Raw genomic sequence first — 17,228 nt, forward strand, 5'->3', positions numbered from 1 at the left:
CTGCTACTTTTTTACTCATATCATGTTCAATATTTGTGTGAAATTAAAAAAATTCCAAGGTGTAGCTGTTGAGAAAAGTGTGGACAGACGTATGGACAAGGTTAAATTTTGTCGGGGGACAAAAAAATATTTATGAAACTGACAATGAGTGTTTGTCTTTTTCTTGATTTTAATTTTCTTAAGTTTTGTAAAAACTGTCCAATAATTATTGACTTTATTTTTTTCGTAACAACAAAACATAGTTTTCATTTTTTTCAATTAATTTTTTATTGGCTTATCTTTATAATAACAGAAATATATTTTTCATTGAAAAAATTGGCCAGCATTTGCGTGAAAATAAAATCACAGAACTTATTCAACACTTGTCGGCATTTTACATGAGCTGTCTGGAAAATTCCAACAATAGTTCTTATTCTGCAGAAGTAACTTTTTGAGAAATAAATATCACCATGATCTCTCTTCCCTATGGCCTCTTTATCACAGAAGAGATCTTGTTAGTCTTTCTCTATTTTATCATTATTTCAATAAAGGGTGCTCGACTGAGCTTCAATCTCTGCTACCGCCTTGTAAGACATTCGCAACAAGAAGTCATCTTCATGCCACAAAGGAAAAGAAATGCCTTTCCTTTCTTCACGTTTTTTGTATCAAGCAGAAATTCCATGAACACTTTCTTTTTAAGGGCTTTCTATGTGTGATATGCATCACTATGGGACTGCTTCCCTACAGCCTAAAGCAGTAATTTTCAACATCTTCTAAAGCATTGTCGTCTTCAAACCCAATGTCAACAAATACTTTTTATAAGCCATCCTCATACAAAATCAAATTTTGTTCATTTCATTCACTATCGTCAATTCTCTTGCAATATACTTCGTCATTCAACTGATTATCCGTCCATTCTAATCTTCGAGTAGCTTTTGGCCTTGATAAGTGATGACTCATTTGTAAATATACATGTATATATAATTTTTTTAATGAAAATATTTTTCTATTTATTTCCATTTATATATATTAGTGATGGGACGATTCCAATATTTTTCCTGATTCTGATACAATTACTGATTCTGATTCCGATTCTTTATAAATCTCTAAATATTTAACAATACAGTTGTATTTTTCTCTGATTAGTGTAAAAACACACATGTTAAACGTGAAAATATTTTCCTAAACGTAAAAATGTACTTGTGGGGGACGATCTTTCAATTTTAGTTTCAATGGTTGTTTAAAATCAATAAATATTTCTTATTTTATCATTATTGGAAGATTTAGTTTTAAACAAAATCAAATAAAAAAGACAAAAGAATCATTTTCGCATTGGAAAATCTGTACAAATTTTTCCGATACCGATTCCGATTAATTGTACCACTCACCTGCTACTTAATTGGCTGAAAAATGCGACACTCACTGTTTGTTTATAAACAAGCGGTTAGAGCACTGTAAAAGTGGTGGACGGATGTTTGTTTGAATAGACATTTAGCAAAATACTTTATGGGTGCTACTTCCATGGGTCGATCGGTAGAACTGCTGACTGTCAACGCGATGGTCTAGGTTCAGTCCTCGGCTTGGGAGAGGTGCTAGTCTAGCTACACTGATGAGTTGTGATACAATGAAACAGGACTGTATGTCGATGACTACAAATATATATATAGACCGGACACACACACACACACACACACGTTCAGCTTTATATATATATATATATATATATATATATATATATATATATATATATATATATAAAGCTGAACGTGTGTGTGGCTGGTCACGAATAGGCTCCTATATGGTTGACTATTTTAAAAAACTGATTACATATAATGATAAAAGATGTATCGAGTATCAGGAATGGATATGTTTGATCTGGCAGAACGGTGGTTTATAAAAATTGTGGGGTCTGCGTTCGCGCCTGGCCCCCAAAGTATGGAAATAAAAAATGAAAAAAAAAACGTTTACAAGGGTTTTTGATATAGATGTACATAAGAATACTTTGATAAGTATGTTTCAACTTAAATAGGGATGGTATAATAAAATTGTGGGGTCTGCGTTCACGCCTGTACTCCCATGGAAATATGGCACAAACTTTAACAAAGACTTTTCATATCTATTTGCGTAAGTATACTTTGATAATTATGTTTCAGTTTGAAGAAATATGGTATAATAAAATTATTGGGTGTTCGTTCGCACCTGAACTCCATAGAATGTAAATATGTCACAAAGTTTAACAACATTTTTTTTTTAAAAGGGGTGAGAGTCCACAATTACACCTTAACTTTAATCTTAATTCACATTAGCTTTTATTTTATTTTTTTTTAGTTGAATCATATTGTGTCGAATAAATTCACCTCATAAATTCACGTTCTTATTAAAGTACTGTATACTGATACTCCATGGCTGACTGGGATAACTTCCGTACATTTATATTTGATCTACCTCTGCATTCCATGTTTAAAAAGGAGATGTCCTCTATAGTATCAGACCTGACCGAATGGTTAATTGTAGGCATAGACCGATTCATACCATCTAAAAAAAATTCCAACAAAAACCTACCAGCCAGCCATGGTTCTCCCCAGAATGTGCTGCTGCCATCGCGCACAGAAATCACTTTTTTCCATAGCTACCAACGTAATAGATGCACTGAGACTAAAGCTGCTTTCAGGACTGCCAGCAACCACTGTAAAAGAGTAATAAAAAATGCAAGAGAGCTATATGCCCAGTCTGTTAAATCCAAGGTAGCTGATCAGCGGCTTGGTTCCCACCAGTTCTGGCAAATAACAAATAGGATCCTGGAGAGAAGTGTGCGTTCTATCCCAACCATTATCAATGGACCAGAGGTCATCTCGTCAGCATCAGACAAGGCCAAACTATTTGCCAAGAACTTTGCAGCTAATTCTACCCTATGCTACCAAGGCCATCAACTCCCCATATTTCCTCCTATAACACAGAAATCGCTATGCAACATACAAATATCTGTGTGTGAGGGCGCCAAGCTAATCAAGAACCTTGATTCCAGTAAAGCAACTGGCCCTGACGGCATCCCAATTATAGTGTTAAAAAAGCCAGAACTCGCCTCCATACTTACGAAACTGTTTAAGCGTTGCCTTAAGGAGAAGTACTTTCCAACACCCTGGAAAACCTCATCAGTATGCCCTGTATTTAAGAACTCAGGTGATAAGTCATCTTCCTCTCAGTACAGACCAATAAGTCTCCTGTGTGTCATGAGTAAGTTGCTGGAATCCATATTAAATAGAGAAATAGTCAACCACCTCAGCAGAAATAACCTTAGTGACACACAATATGGTTTCCATTCTGCAAGATCTACCACAGATATGCTAACGGTTATATTTTATAGGATTAGTGAATCTCTTGACAAAGGCTTCCTTTCTAAAGCAATTGCTCTTGACATATCAAAGGCCTTCGACAAGGTATGGCATAAAGGCCTACTTCACAAGATTTCCAGCTACAGTATAACTGAAAATGTTCTCTCTATCATTAAATAATTTCTCTGTGATAGGCTCATAAGAGTAGTGGTTGATGGAAAAAAATCAGAGGCCTGCAGTATTAATGCTGGAGTCCCTCAAGGGTCCATCCTGGGCCCAACTCTCTTCCTGATCTACATCAATGATCTCCCAAAACACATACTTAAATCATTCGGCAACACATCAAAGGCTGTAAATGACAAAGTTCTCTCTGATTCTCTCTCCTCTGATCTCGAGCGCGTGGTTCAGTGGGGGAAGATGTGGCTGGTTACCTTTAATGCATCTAAAACCAAACTCCTATCTTTACATCATCAACACTCTGATCCCCATCTGGCATCAACTGAAATGGATGGCTCTCGTCTAGGAGAAGCCCCATGTTTTGACAAGCTTCTGGGCTTGACCTTTACTCCTGATCTGAAATGGAACACGTACATCAAGTCAGTTGCCAAGGTTGCTGGAAAGATGGTGGGATTCTTCTACCACTCCAGAAGATATCTCATTACTGATGCAATTCTCTATCTATATAAAAGCCAAGTATGTCCAAGGATGGAATACTGCTGCCATATCTGGGCAGGAGCTGCTAAAAACAGCCTATCCTGCCTTGACAGAGTACAAAATAGACTTCGTGGCTTAGTGGGTGATGCCCGTTTCTCATCCCTGCAACCTCTCTCCCACAGAAGAGACGTTGCAAGCCTATCTTTGTTTTATCGTTATTTCCATGGCAAGTGCTCGTCTGAACTCCAATCTCTGGTGCCCCCTCGCGAATCTTTTACTGAAACCACTGTCAAAAATTTTCCCCACTCTTTATCTGTGCTTAAATCAAAACGTAGATTCCATGAACAAAGTTTCTTTCTTAGAACTGCACGCCTGTGGAACTCTTTTCCGTTTGCCTGTTTCCCACCTGACTACAACTTGGATGTCTTCAAGTCCAATGTAAACAAATTCCTGATGAACCGCCCCCTTAAGTAGATACTTTATTAAATCTCCACACAAACGTACTGTACTTACAATAACCCTTATCCCTGAGTGGCTTCCGGGCCTTGATAAGTGGTGACCACCTTGTAAAAAAAAAAAAGTGAAAGCCAAAAAAAAAGTCAGAACTTTAGACAATTTTTAACACAAATTTTGCATAACTCTGTTTTTTTCCTTCTCCACTTGTACGTGGCAGTCTTTCGAAAATAGATAATAGATAAATAATAAAAAATAAGAATGTTACTTGTTATCGTGTCAAAAGAAGGAAAAAATCCTGCTCACATGATTACATGTCTTTTTAAAAACATTTACATAACCTTTTTATTTTTATTTATATATCTGCTTAAGCTTTTTTTTTGTCAGTGTACTAGAAGGAATTCAGTTGATTACAACCCTTTCTGCATGTTCTTTACATTACAATAATACAACCCTGAGTCCGACGGCGCAATATTACACCGTTCAATACTGTAAAACTGAAAGGAAGCTGTTCTGCTTGAAAAGGGTGCCATTTTCTTATTCATATTTATATCGATTCTGTGCTTTAAAAAACTAAAGTAATTACGTGTTTACTTTTTTAATATCCCATTTTGCTGTTTCGGATTATTTTACAAAATAAGTAAAGCTTCATTATTTTTCAAAACTGTTTTTGTTTCTTTGTTTTTCAATATTTCGTCGATATTATTTAGTAAGAGTGTTTAGCAGAAAAGCCAACATACAACTACCCGATAAAATAAATATACAAGAAATAAATGTTACCATAGTCAATAAAAGTTCAGTTCCTTTTTTTGTTTTTGTTTTGAAATAGTTTTTAATGCTCTCTACTTTAAATAATTTCAGCGAAACGAAATTTGAGGCGATAACTACTTAAATAAATTTTTATATAAACTATACATGCCATAATCGAATATTCCTCAAGCACAAAATAACAGAAAACATTAAAATATGTTTATAAATATTCCTTACGTTGACGGAACTCTCTTAAATTGTTAACACAGAATGCTCAGGTGCCGCTCCTTCAAATTGAAAATGGGGCTCTCCATTTCAAAGTCGTTGCCATTTTGATTTTTTTAAAACTGGTTTGTGAATTAAAAAAAAAAAAAAATTTTACAAACTACTTAAAAATACAAACAAATAAACTTTTCTAACATAAAAGTCACTTTTATTGACTATGGTAACATTTATTTCTTATATATTTATATTATTATATATATAACATTTTCTGTTTGTAAGGAAACCTCATTTTGTTGGTCACTCTTGGCTACGAATGGAAACAAAGTTGATATAAAAAATATATTTTCGCGAAAATTATATTTACTTTCATCATACTTTGCTTAGGGTAAAATTTTTTGAGTATCAAAATCTATCTCTTTTCATAACCTATCATACTTCATCAATCACAGTCCATTTTCTGTAGGCTGTTTTTGAACCCAGTCAACGACGGGTACTTCTGCTAGTATATATATATATATATATATATATATATATATATATATATATATATAGTCTTGGAAGTTTATAACCTTTAAAACTATACAAAAAAAAATATTTCTTATCATTTGTTAGAAAACTATTTAGTCAGCAAGTCATTCAATCACCTGCAATCACTGCATCAACTTGCTCTCTCGAATTCATTATAGTACCTGTAATAATTTATTTTTTAAGGGATCATCAGTTGTTTACCATGAAATACTGTTTCGGGGATTTAATATATATATATATATATATATATATATATATATATATATATATATACACTAGCAGGGAGACCCGACGCTGCCCAGGAGTGAATGAAGATCAACGAATGTACCACATTTCCAATACTTTTATTGTCATGAAAATTGATGAAATCACCTATTTTTCAATCAAATCGTTTGATTGCATACTCAACTTAGGGACCCACTGCAATGCACCTGAAGGAAGCTTCACATGCTCCGCCACAGTGACAGTCCATAATACATTGTTGTCTACATTGCACTGTACAGAACCTACTGTTGATATTTATAAAATTATTTTTATATAATGTCTAGTGGTGGGACGATTAATCGGAATCGTTAATCGTAAGAATCATGTATTTTGGGAGGAATCGGAATCAGAATCGCATCATTAAAAAATACCTTAGATTTACGATTCTTTCATTACAATTCTCTTATTACAATTCTCTTATAATTTTAAGTTGAACTGTTTGTTTTAAGTGAGATTAGTTATTTAAACAATAAAAGGTTTAATAGAACAATGCGGTAAGTAAATTTAATTTTTTTTTTCTTTTAGAAATTTACATTTCATTAAAATATTTTGTGAATGAAGCAATTAAAAATTCTTTTGGAACTTCTTTACACACAAAAAAAAAAAAAAAACGTCAGAAACAGGCGATTTCGAAAGTTCAGTAAATAACTTTTATTTAACAATAGAAATAAACAATTACCAAAAATTTACTTTTTCATATGGAGTACTGCTGCCATATCTGGGCAGAAGCTGATAAAAACAGCCTATCCTGCCTTGACAGAGTATAAAATAGACTTTGTAGCCTAGTGGTGAATGCTCTTTTCTCTTCCCTGCAACCTCTCTCCCACAGAAGGGATGTTGCGAGCCTGTCATTGTTTTATCGTTATTTCCATGGGAAGTGCTCGTCTGAGCTCCAATCTCTGGTCCCCCCTCGTCAATTGTTATGTGGAGATAGGTAACCAACCCGGAACATTCTACATAAGGAGCCGAGCCACCGGATTTCACGCGACCCTTGTAAAAACAGAGACTTCTCCCTGAACATTAACAGGCTGTATTTTCTTCTTTTTCAATATTCAAACCACAGTGTATATTTATTTATTCCTTTCACGAAATACTTTATCTTTGATTGTCTGAATAATAGGCCACCCTAGGACATATGAAATTGGCAACGAGGACGAGATGCGAACTCAGTAAAAGAAAAGAAAAAGTGAGCACGTGTGGTGAACGCAAAAAACAAAAAACAAAAACAATTCTCAAAGAGTTCATATCCGATTAAGGAAATACTTCTTAAGAAGTGAAAGACGAGTATTCACGTAAGTGAAAAGAATTTTTATATTCTTATTGCCGTTTTTCTTTGAATTCTCTGAAAAGTTCACGTCATATCGTCTCGTGTTGAAAAACAATTCGGAGGTGTTTTGTTTTTGGTTAATACGATAAAACGAATTGTACTGTGGAAATTGTTTTTCTGTCATACACAAAATAAACAAAGACAAAAATTTAAGTCTAAAGTAAATGTGGTGTTGTCAAAAGAAGAAGTGAGACAAGGAGGTAAAAGAAAATTTGTCAATACCAAAATAAATGGTCACATAGTGAAACTACTTTTGAATACAGGAAGCAATATTTCAATTATCGACGAAGTGACCTGGAAAAGGATTCGGTGTCCAAAACTAGAAAAAAACATTTAAAATTCCCAAAGGAGTATCTGGCAAGAGATTAAAATTCATGGGAGAATTTAATTGTAGTGTATCCCTTGGATCAAAAACTTTTAAAATTTATCATATAAAAACTTTTAAATTTATCATATAAATATGTGGTTTATTCCAAAGATTTATTTTTGGTATTTATAATTTGAATACAATTTTGGGCATAAGGCCCCCCGAGTCTCATGCATATATCTCGTGCACAACTCTATGCATTAAATTAGGCTGCATTTTCACAATAATGCGTCAACTATCTTCCAAATCAACTATATTCATAAGTGACCTCCCTGACAACATTGTCTTTGAGATGGGTATATATTTTCTACAAAAGTGTCAGTTGTTCCAGGTATAAATTCTTGCCTTTTCGGAATTGATTGGATCGTTTTGTTTGATTTATGGGAGCTACTCATTTTGTAACAGTGTAAGTGTAGCTGAAAAGAAAAATTCCAAACAAAATAAGGATTTTATTACGGTCTTAAAAAGTGAATTCCCCAGGGTTTTTTTCTGAGGGGTTAGGTATGTGTACTAAGACCGAAGTGAATTTTGAACTAAAGCAAAATGTGAAATCTGTTTTTAAGCCAAAAAGAAACATGCTTTTTTTTTTCAAAAGAAGATATTGAAATTGAACTGCAGAGACTGCAGGAAAATGGTGTAGTCGAAAAAGTTGACTATTCCGAGTGGACAAGCCCTACTGTATATGTTAGGATGAAAGTGGATTTGGTCAAAGGAGTGCCAAAGTGCATTTGAAGAGATTAAGAAATGCCTGCTATCTGATTTAGCACTGGCACACTTCGATCCACAGAAAGAATTGATTGTAGCATCAGATGCAAGTGATTATGGTATAGGAGCAGTACTTCTCCATAGACTGGAAGACGGATCAACAAAGCCAATAGTTCATGCTTCCAGATTACTTTTGCCTGGTGAGAGAAACTATTCTCAAGTTGAAAAAGAAAGTTTAGCAATAATTTATGTAATTAGAAAATTCCATAGATTTATTCATGGCAGGATTTTTACATTGCAGACTGACCACAAGCCCTTGTTGACTATTTTTGGATCTAAAAAAGGCATACCCAACTCACACTTCAACGATGGAGCAAAATTCTATTGAATTATAATTTTAAAATGGAGTACATTTCATCCAAAAATATCGGACATGCAGATGGACTATCCAAATTGATTCAAAAGTGTGCAGAACCTTTAGCGGACACAGTGATAGCTACATTTAGAGATGAAAAAGAACTCTCCAGATTGCTGTGTAACACGATTCGAGAGTTACCAGTGATGCTGGACGACATCAATAAGGCAGCAGAAACAGATGAATTCATTGTAAGAACGAAAAACCAGGTGCAGCTAAATGACAAGTCAAAGAAAGACTAAAATATTTGGCCATTTTCGATTTGCTCACAGACTTTATTGTATGCAGACAGAGTCGTCATACCGACCACACTGCAAAAGAGAATGCTAAAAGAATTCCATAGTTGTCATGCACGGATATACATATTGGCCTAATATGGACCGGGACATCGAAAAAATGGTAAGAGAATAGCAAAGGCACCACCTGTACAGATACAACCGTGGCTGAAGATGGATGCACCATGGATGCGGTTACACATTGCCTATGCAGGTCTGTTGAATGGACATTACTACTTAGTGGTTGTCAACAGCTTTACAAAATGGCCGAAAGTGCTTAAGTGTAAACATCCAACATCGATTAGTACTATAGGTGAATTAAGACATCTTTTCAGTCGTTTTGGAGTACCTAAAACTATTGTCAGTGACAACGGCACTCAATTTACCAGCAAAGAGTTTGAAGAATTCTGCAAGGCCCTATCCATTGACCATTTAACAACTGCAATATACCATCCAAGGTCAAACAGCCTCGCAGAAAGATTTGTTGACACATTCAAAAGAGCATTAAAAAAAGACCAAGGTATGAACACTAATGAGTAGAGTCTTGAAAATCTTTTGTCTGTATACAGGATCACTCCTAACCCAAACACAAATGCCAGTTTTTCACCAGCTGAACTAATGTTCGCATGGAAAATCAGATCCGTATTTGACAGGATTTTACCAAATGCAACCAAGACAACAGCAACGAGAGAAAATTACTCGACAAGGTTCTACAAACCTGGTGACAAAATATTCTTCTGAACTATAGGACTGGGAAAAGCTTTTGGGAGGACGGGATGATTATGAAAAGAATTGGGCACATACTATATTCAATAAGAAGTAGTAAATTTTACTGTCACAGGCATATGAATTATGAATCAGCTAAGACCTTGACACACTGATGACTACAAACAGGCAGAAGATAATGAACTGCCCTTAGAGGTATTGTATGACTCTTTTAATATTCCTCTACTAATAGCACAACCTACTCAAGAGTAGTATCTTCTACTCCAGGTCAGAGAGTATCAGTTTCACCACCAGCTCCACCCCCTCAACCAAGTCACCGGATTTTACCGGACCCTTGTAAAAACAGAGACTTCTCCCTGAACATTAACACGCTGTATTTGAATCTATGTAAATATGTAAATAAACTTCTTTTTCAATATTCAAACCACAGTGTATATTTATTTATTCCTTTCACAGAATACTTTATCTTTGATATGTTCGAATAATAGGCCACCTTAAGACATATCACCAATCTTTCACGAAAAACACCCGGCTAGCTGAAAGCCCTGTCCATAATTTTCCCCACTCTTTATTTGTGCTTAAATCAAAACGTAAATTCCATGAACACAGCTTCTTTCTTAGAAGTGCACGCCTGTGGAACTCTTTTCCGTTTGCCTGTTTCCCACCTGACTACAACTTGGATGTCTTCAAGTCCAACATAAACAAATTCCTGATGAACCACCTCCTTAAGTTAGACCCTTTATCAGATCTCCATTACTAGCGATTACTATGATTTGTCCCATTGATTACTGTACACGCAATAACACTTATCCCCGAGTGGCCTCCGGGCCTTGATAAGTTGTGATTACCATCTAAAAAAAAAACAAAAAAAAAAAAGATAAAGAAATAAAGAGGTAAATTAAGACATTAAATAAGAATAAACATTAAAGGACGATAAGTATATAATTATATAATAAAAATATATAATTATATAATAAAAAATAATAATATAAAAATAAACCAATGGTAAATGTTTCCTTAAGCTACAACAAAACAACGACCACTCTAATCTCTAATTTGTTTTTTTAGGGGTATTCAAGGTCGTTAACAACAAATCTTATAATAGAACCCGCAGCAACTTTACTGTTTGTATGGTATGAACCCCTAGACCTTGGGACTATTTTGTGCCATTTCGCCGCCTCTGGTAGTGTTTTTCTTACAGGATACGTTCGCGTGCGAACGGGCATAGTGGGGTGTCTTATCATATCGCGTAGGAATCTTTAAGCGGTCATTTCAAATCAAGTTTTTAAAAAAAGTTTTTTTTTTCTTACAAAGTTTTAATGCTTTTTGATTAATTTAAAAATACTTTTTAAAAGCGGTTTACAAAAACAACCACCAAACATATTTTTATGTTTTTCGTTCATTTTTGGGGATGGGGGTATTCAATTATAGGACTTGTGTAGTTTAACAGGTGCTTCTGCAGTTTAATTAACCGTTTTACCGTAAGTACGCGCCGACATATATCATTTCACAAAAATTCTGTTTACATTGGGGAGGGAGGCGGTGGTGGTGCTGAGGCGCCCCTCCGCCCTCCTCAATGTAAACAGAATTTTTGTGAGATGGTAAATTTCGGCGCATTATTTACGGAAAACCGGTTAATTAAACTGCAGAAGCACCTGTTAATGGAATACCCCCTCCCCCCAAAAAGAACGAAAAACATAAAAATGTGTTTGCTGCTTATGTTTGTGCAAATCGCATGTGAAAACTTTATTTTTTAATCAATTAAAAAAGCATTAAAAACTAAGTAAAAAAAAAAACATACTTTTTTAAAAAAATTTTTTTTTTAACTTTCTTATTAGAAAGATTCCTACGCGATATGATAAAACACTTCACTACGCCCATTCGCACACGAACGTATCATGTAAGAAAAACACTACCGAAGGCTGTGAAATGGCACAAGATAGTCCCAATGTTTAGGGGTCCATACCACGCAAACGGTAAATTTGCGGCGGGTTTGATTCTCAGATTCGTTGTCGCGATCTCAAAATACCTTTAAAAAACAAAATTAGATTGGTCGGTGTTCTGTTGTCGCGTAAGGTAACATTTACCAAACCAATTTATTTAAATTTTAAAAATAACATTATTGTTAAAAATATTTTTAAAAAGTCAAATAAATAAATAGGAATAATTTTAGACGATTGAATATAAAAGGCTAAAAATTTAATCAAAGATTTAATTATTTCTAAATTTCATTTAGAAATAAGAATATTCTAGAAAGTGGAATAAAAATCAGTCAGCGATTGAAGCTGCAAAAAAAAAAAAAAAAGTTAAATTTTAAAGAGTTATCGAACATAAAGAGAGAAAAAAAAGATAAACAAAACATGTTATTCCCCTTGAAATTTTGTTATTATATTTTTGTTGAATTAATCATGACTTACTTTTTCTTTATATTTTTTAATATATAAAATAACTCCTGAAATTGATTGTTATTAATTTCATGGTGCATGTTTAATTCATGGTTAAAATATTTGTTTTGACTTTTATCTTCAATGAAAGAAATTTTACGAAAAAAATCAAATCGTTTTCGAAATTCCCTTAACTGTATTTCCACTTTTTCACTGTACCAAACTTTTTTGCTACACAAAAACTTTCGATTATATAATGGTATATTTCAAAATAACAATTCCACGAGAATCGGAATCATACTTGGTATCGGAATTGTTAGTCAACATTTTCCTGGAATCGGAAAAAATTTAGGAATCGTCCCAACACTAATAATGGTTTAAATTGAAATTTAAAACGCAAAAGTCAAGTATCAGGGTTCAGTTGTGTTCTAAACAGAATTATTAATTTCAAATGCATCTCTATATAACGTAATTTATTCTAATTCACTTTTACTAAGCATACAAAGTTCTTCAGATCATTTTGCTGCACAAAATTTATTTCTATTTTGAAATTTATTTGTATTTTCTTGTTACAGATTTCCAATTGGAATTGTGGTTTCACCATTTTGTTGGAAAGAGAGGTACTGGGTTGGTCTCACTTTAGTCTGTTCACTCTCTGAAATTTTACGACATTTATTTTTTTCTAAATTTTGGTCAAATGGAACTTTTTCTAAAATAAGAGAAACTTACCATTTAACAGCACTGCCTGTATCCATCACGCCTTCGTCGTTTTCGTTTTTACAAGAAACGGATCTAAACAAAGGTATGATCCAGTTTTCAGTATTTTTGGTTCACAGTTTGATGAAAATTAAATGGGAATTCAATAAAAATGTGAATTAAATGTTCTTTGTATTATTATTATTATTATTATTATTATTATTATTATTATTATTATTATTTATCTTGAGTTTTATTTGCACAACGTTTTGGCTGATGTGACCTCCGACCTTCTTTGGGCGTATCTTATCAAACTCAGGAATTTGCACAAAATTTCGGATGGAACCCTTTATTTAATATGCAGGGATAGCATGCTCTCATTCTGTCAGACATGGCTTTGTAGAAGTTCTACGTAATTTGCAGTTGTATTTTGAGTGTCACCCGCACTGAAGATTGAATCTCCAACCCCCAGAAGAGTGTCACAGCTGAATTTTACCTAGTACTTTATTCATTAAGCCATGGGTCCTTGCAGACAATTTGGGAGCCTTAACCCTATTCTTGTTTTTTAAATCTACAATCTTACTACTTATCACTATCGATCACTATATATATATATATATATATATATACATATATATATATGTATATAATATTTTCATTATAGAAATTCTCCTCTGAATCAAATTACTGTAGGTTTGCAACAACAGATGCCACATGCAAATTTATTATGTCTACACTATTATCCCCCATCTTATGTAACCTTTAAATGCCATTTATGCCACATTTTGTCATTATAATAAAATCCTACATTTCTAGGAGTGACATTCTAGGAGTACCATCAATCACAACCATCTTTAGAGGAAGTAGTTTGTATTTTCCCCTCTAAATACCAAGTACTCTTACCACTCCCAGTCATCACCGGGAGGATTTCCACACTTTCAACAGATATGGGGTTGCACTCTTATTAATTGGGTCATATACTCATATCCATAACATAATCCTTCCATTTCCCAATACAAAAATAATAAATTCTCCCTTCTCACATTCCACTAAATCTCATTGGCTGAAACTGACTATTCGTGTATTTCAGAATCTTAGTTTTTATTACAAAAACAAACGCTCCAGAAAGTTACCAATATGGCTTCACTCTATACAAGAGGCAACCGTTTTATATAAAATACACCTAATACAAACCATTTATACATTAAGTATACCTTACATATTAATTTTTATTAAACAGTTACGCTACCATGTTAGATCTTTTCTGTTTAGATCGGACATACTGTTTTTCGAAACATCGGCACTGATAACCATTATTTCCTTATTTTATAAAAGCTAGATACACCTTTCTTTTTTTTTTTTTAAAGTACAATTGCCAAAATTTTTTTATTTGTATGCTAAATAAAAATATTGAAAAAAAAAACGGATTAATCAATTATTATAGTTGACACCCGTACTGTCCATTCCTGACTACTGTGCTAAATCTTTTTCTGTGTACATACATCGTACATATCGCTACATCGCTACTGATAACCATTATTTCTTCTTTCTTTTATAAAAAATGCAAATTCTTTATTTGTATGCTAAATAAACAAAAAAACAAACAGATTAAGTGATTATTATAGCTGAGACTCGTCTTCATGACCAGTATTTTGCAGTTTATATACTTAAAAATCTCCTTATGTGTGACTTGGAAGCCTTTATTCCTGACTATTTGCAAAGTTTGTGTGTGTGTGTGTGTATGTGTGTTGTGAGTGCTTTGCGTGTGTTTGTTGTATCAACAAGACTGTACATCATATATATATCTATATATCTATAAAAGTGAACGTGTCTGTGTGTCTGTCTGTCTGTGTGTCTGTATATTTCCCTATGCAATAACTCTATCAATTTTTAGTCTACAGACTCGAAATTTGATATACAGAGTACCGAGATTTGGGAAAATATATACAAATAGTTTACAGAATAGCTATATTCCAAATTCCAAGATGTTATTTTTCTTACCATTTATTTATTTCGGCATGTCAAAATGTCCCCTATTGACAGTATCTGTTTTGTAGCGCAGAAACAATCATATAATTTTTATGTATATTTTGAATATTTCCCACACTGAATCTCAAGAAAAGCAGGAACTTTTTAACTTAAAAAAAAAAATAAATAAATGGGTATGTATGATCATATAAATCCGAAAAAAATTGAAGAATATTTGCATCATATGTTATGATATTAGATCCGTGTTTGATTTAATAGTAAAGCTATTCACGATTTTTTTCTCATATTAATATAACTTTTCCCTATAGTTTTAATCAACACTAAAATATCTTCTATAATAATTTTCATTTATTATTTCAAAATAACTAATATTTATTATCTAAAAATTATTATATCAATGGTTCAATCTACAATGAGTGTATTTAGGTTTTTAATATGAAATTAACTTTTATTTCATAGATATGTTTACGTTTTTTTTGTGTTTATTCATTTTTTTGGTATATGCTAAACATATTAGTCATTATTACAATGAATATATATTTAGAACTTGAATACGTTTTAACACACCTATTTTTAGATGAAATTTTTGTTAGACTTAATTAACATTTTTTCTTAATAAAAAAAGAGATCTGTTCATTGCCATCATTGTGCTATTTTTAAATTTGGTGGATGAGACAACCCAAGCATTAAAAATATTAAAAATATAGTCTATTATCTCCCTTGCTTATGTCAATGAATTTTTTTCGTTAATGATATTTTATGAATTTAAATAAAGGTTATTTTGCACTAATCTAGCTGTAAACACTATCAATAATTTCCCCCACTCTTTATCTGTGCCTAAACCTAAACGTAGATTCCATGAACAAAGCTTCTTTCTTAGAACTGCACGCCTGTGGAATTGTCTTCCGTTTTCCTGCTTTCCGGCTGACTACAATATGGTTTTGTTCAAGTCTAAAGTAAATAAGTTCTTGATGAGCCGTTCCATATAAGTTATTAAATTTACCAAATTTTCATTACTAATGATTACTATATTGACCAACTTCTACTGTACACTCTTTAACCCTTATCCTTGAGTGGCCTCTGGGCTTTGATAATGTGGTGATGCCTTTGTAAAAAAAAAAAAAAAAAAAAAAAAAAAAAAAAAAAATCATGTTATTATATTGTATTTGGATTCCTTATTTATGTTCTCAATAATTTAATTCTCTCATCCTGTGTAAATTAAGGATTTACCTTTTATTATATTTATTATTACAGATTTATATAATTTATGTAAATTACAGTTTTATTTTATTTTTTAATTCTGTTTTGACTATTATTTATGGTAAATATTGGTCCATGTTCTTGAAAAGATAAAATTATATTTCTAATCTATTTTTATATTAAACCGATTTTTATTTCTTTTTATTACTGATAGTATAGAGGAAGTAGGATATTTTCTTTCTAAAGAAATGGAAACATATAATAATAAACAATTTTTTGTTAATCAAGCAATATTCATATTTCAAGCGTTTTCAATGGTCACTGTCAATTAATTTGTTATAGCTTTGACCAATCGCTACATCTATTCCTTAGAAACAAACAAACTTCAATAATTAATGCGAGTCATTTTAAAAAAATTACTGAAGCTATTTACTGACCTAATCAGATAAAATCTGGTTGTATCATGATTCACATTTGCATGGGCAGGGAGGAATACAATTTTTGGGCAGAAGGATTACAAAATAATGTAAGAGAATGGTGGAACTAGAGCTCAAAATTAATAACAATCGACAACAATTTTTTACTTTTTGAATGTTGTCTAGATTTCTTCAACTGATTTGCAGTATTTTTGCATTGCTGAATCAGAATATGGCGTCTGTTTCTCTTCATCAGGTCAGGTTTTTGTGCTAAGTTGATTTGAAAAAAAAAAAAAATCATGTCTTGTGACAAAATCGATTACATGTTTGTGGCACATATCTTAAATATGTTTTTAAGAGAAAAACATGTTTTGCCAACATCGATTACTGTAAATTGAACGATGGACATTGATAAAGATAAGTTTGCATATATTGCATGTTGCTTCACCTTTATTCAAACTTAAGGGTTTAAACTTCCATTTCTTCAAACCCCTGAAATGCTCAGTGACAGTACTATTTTCACAAAGTTTCGAACAATGTAAC

At 32.8% G+C, this 17,228-nt stretch overlaps 1 protein-coding gene across 4 annotated transcripts in view; it reads left to right on the plus strand.

Annotated features, from left to right (window-relative positions):
• Positions 1-17,228, plus strand: part of LOC145277035 (peroxisomal leader peptide-processing protease-like) — a 214,181-nt gene that overhangs the window by 141,113 nt on the left and 55,840 nt on the right. For all 4 annotated transcript variants that reach the window (XM_080128662.1, XM_080128663.1, XM_080128661.1 and 1 more), the window contains exon 3: positions 12,960-13,186. In XM_080128662.1, coding sequence (XP_079984788.1) covers positions 12,960-13,186 — 227 coding nt within the window. The remainder of the gene's footprint in view (positions 1-12,959; positions 13,187-17,228) is intronic.

Source organism: Euprymna scolopes, chromosome 5, assembly GCF_053919585.1.
Source record: "Euprymna scolopes isolate OS-2025 chromosome 5, ASM5391958v1, whole genome shotgun sequence".
Classification (NCBI taxonomy): domain Eukaryota; kingdom Metazoa; phylum Mollusca; class Cephalopoda; order Sepiida; family Sepiolidae; genus Euprymna; species Euprymna scolopes.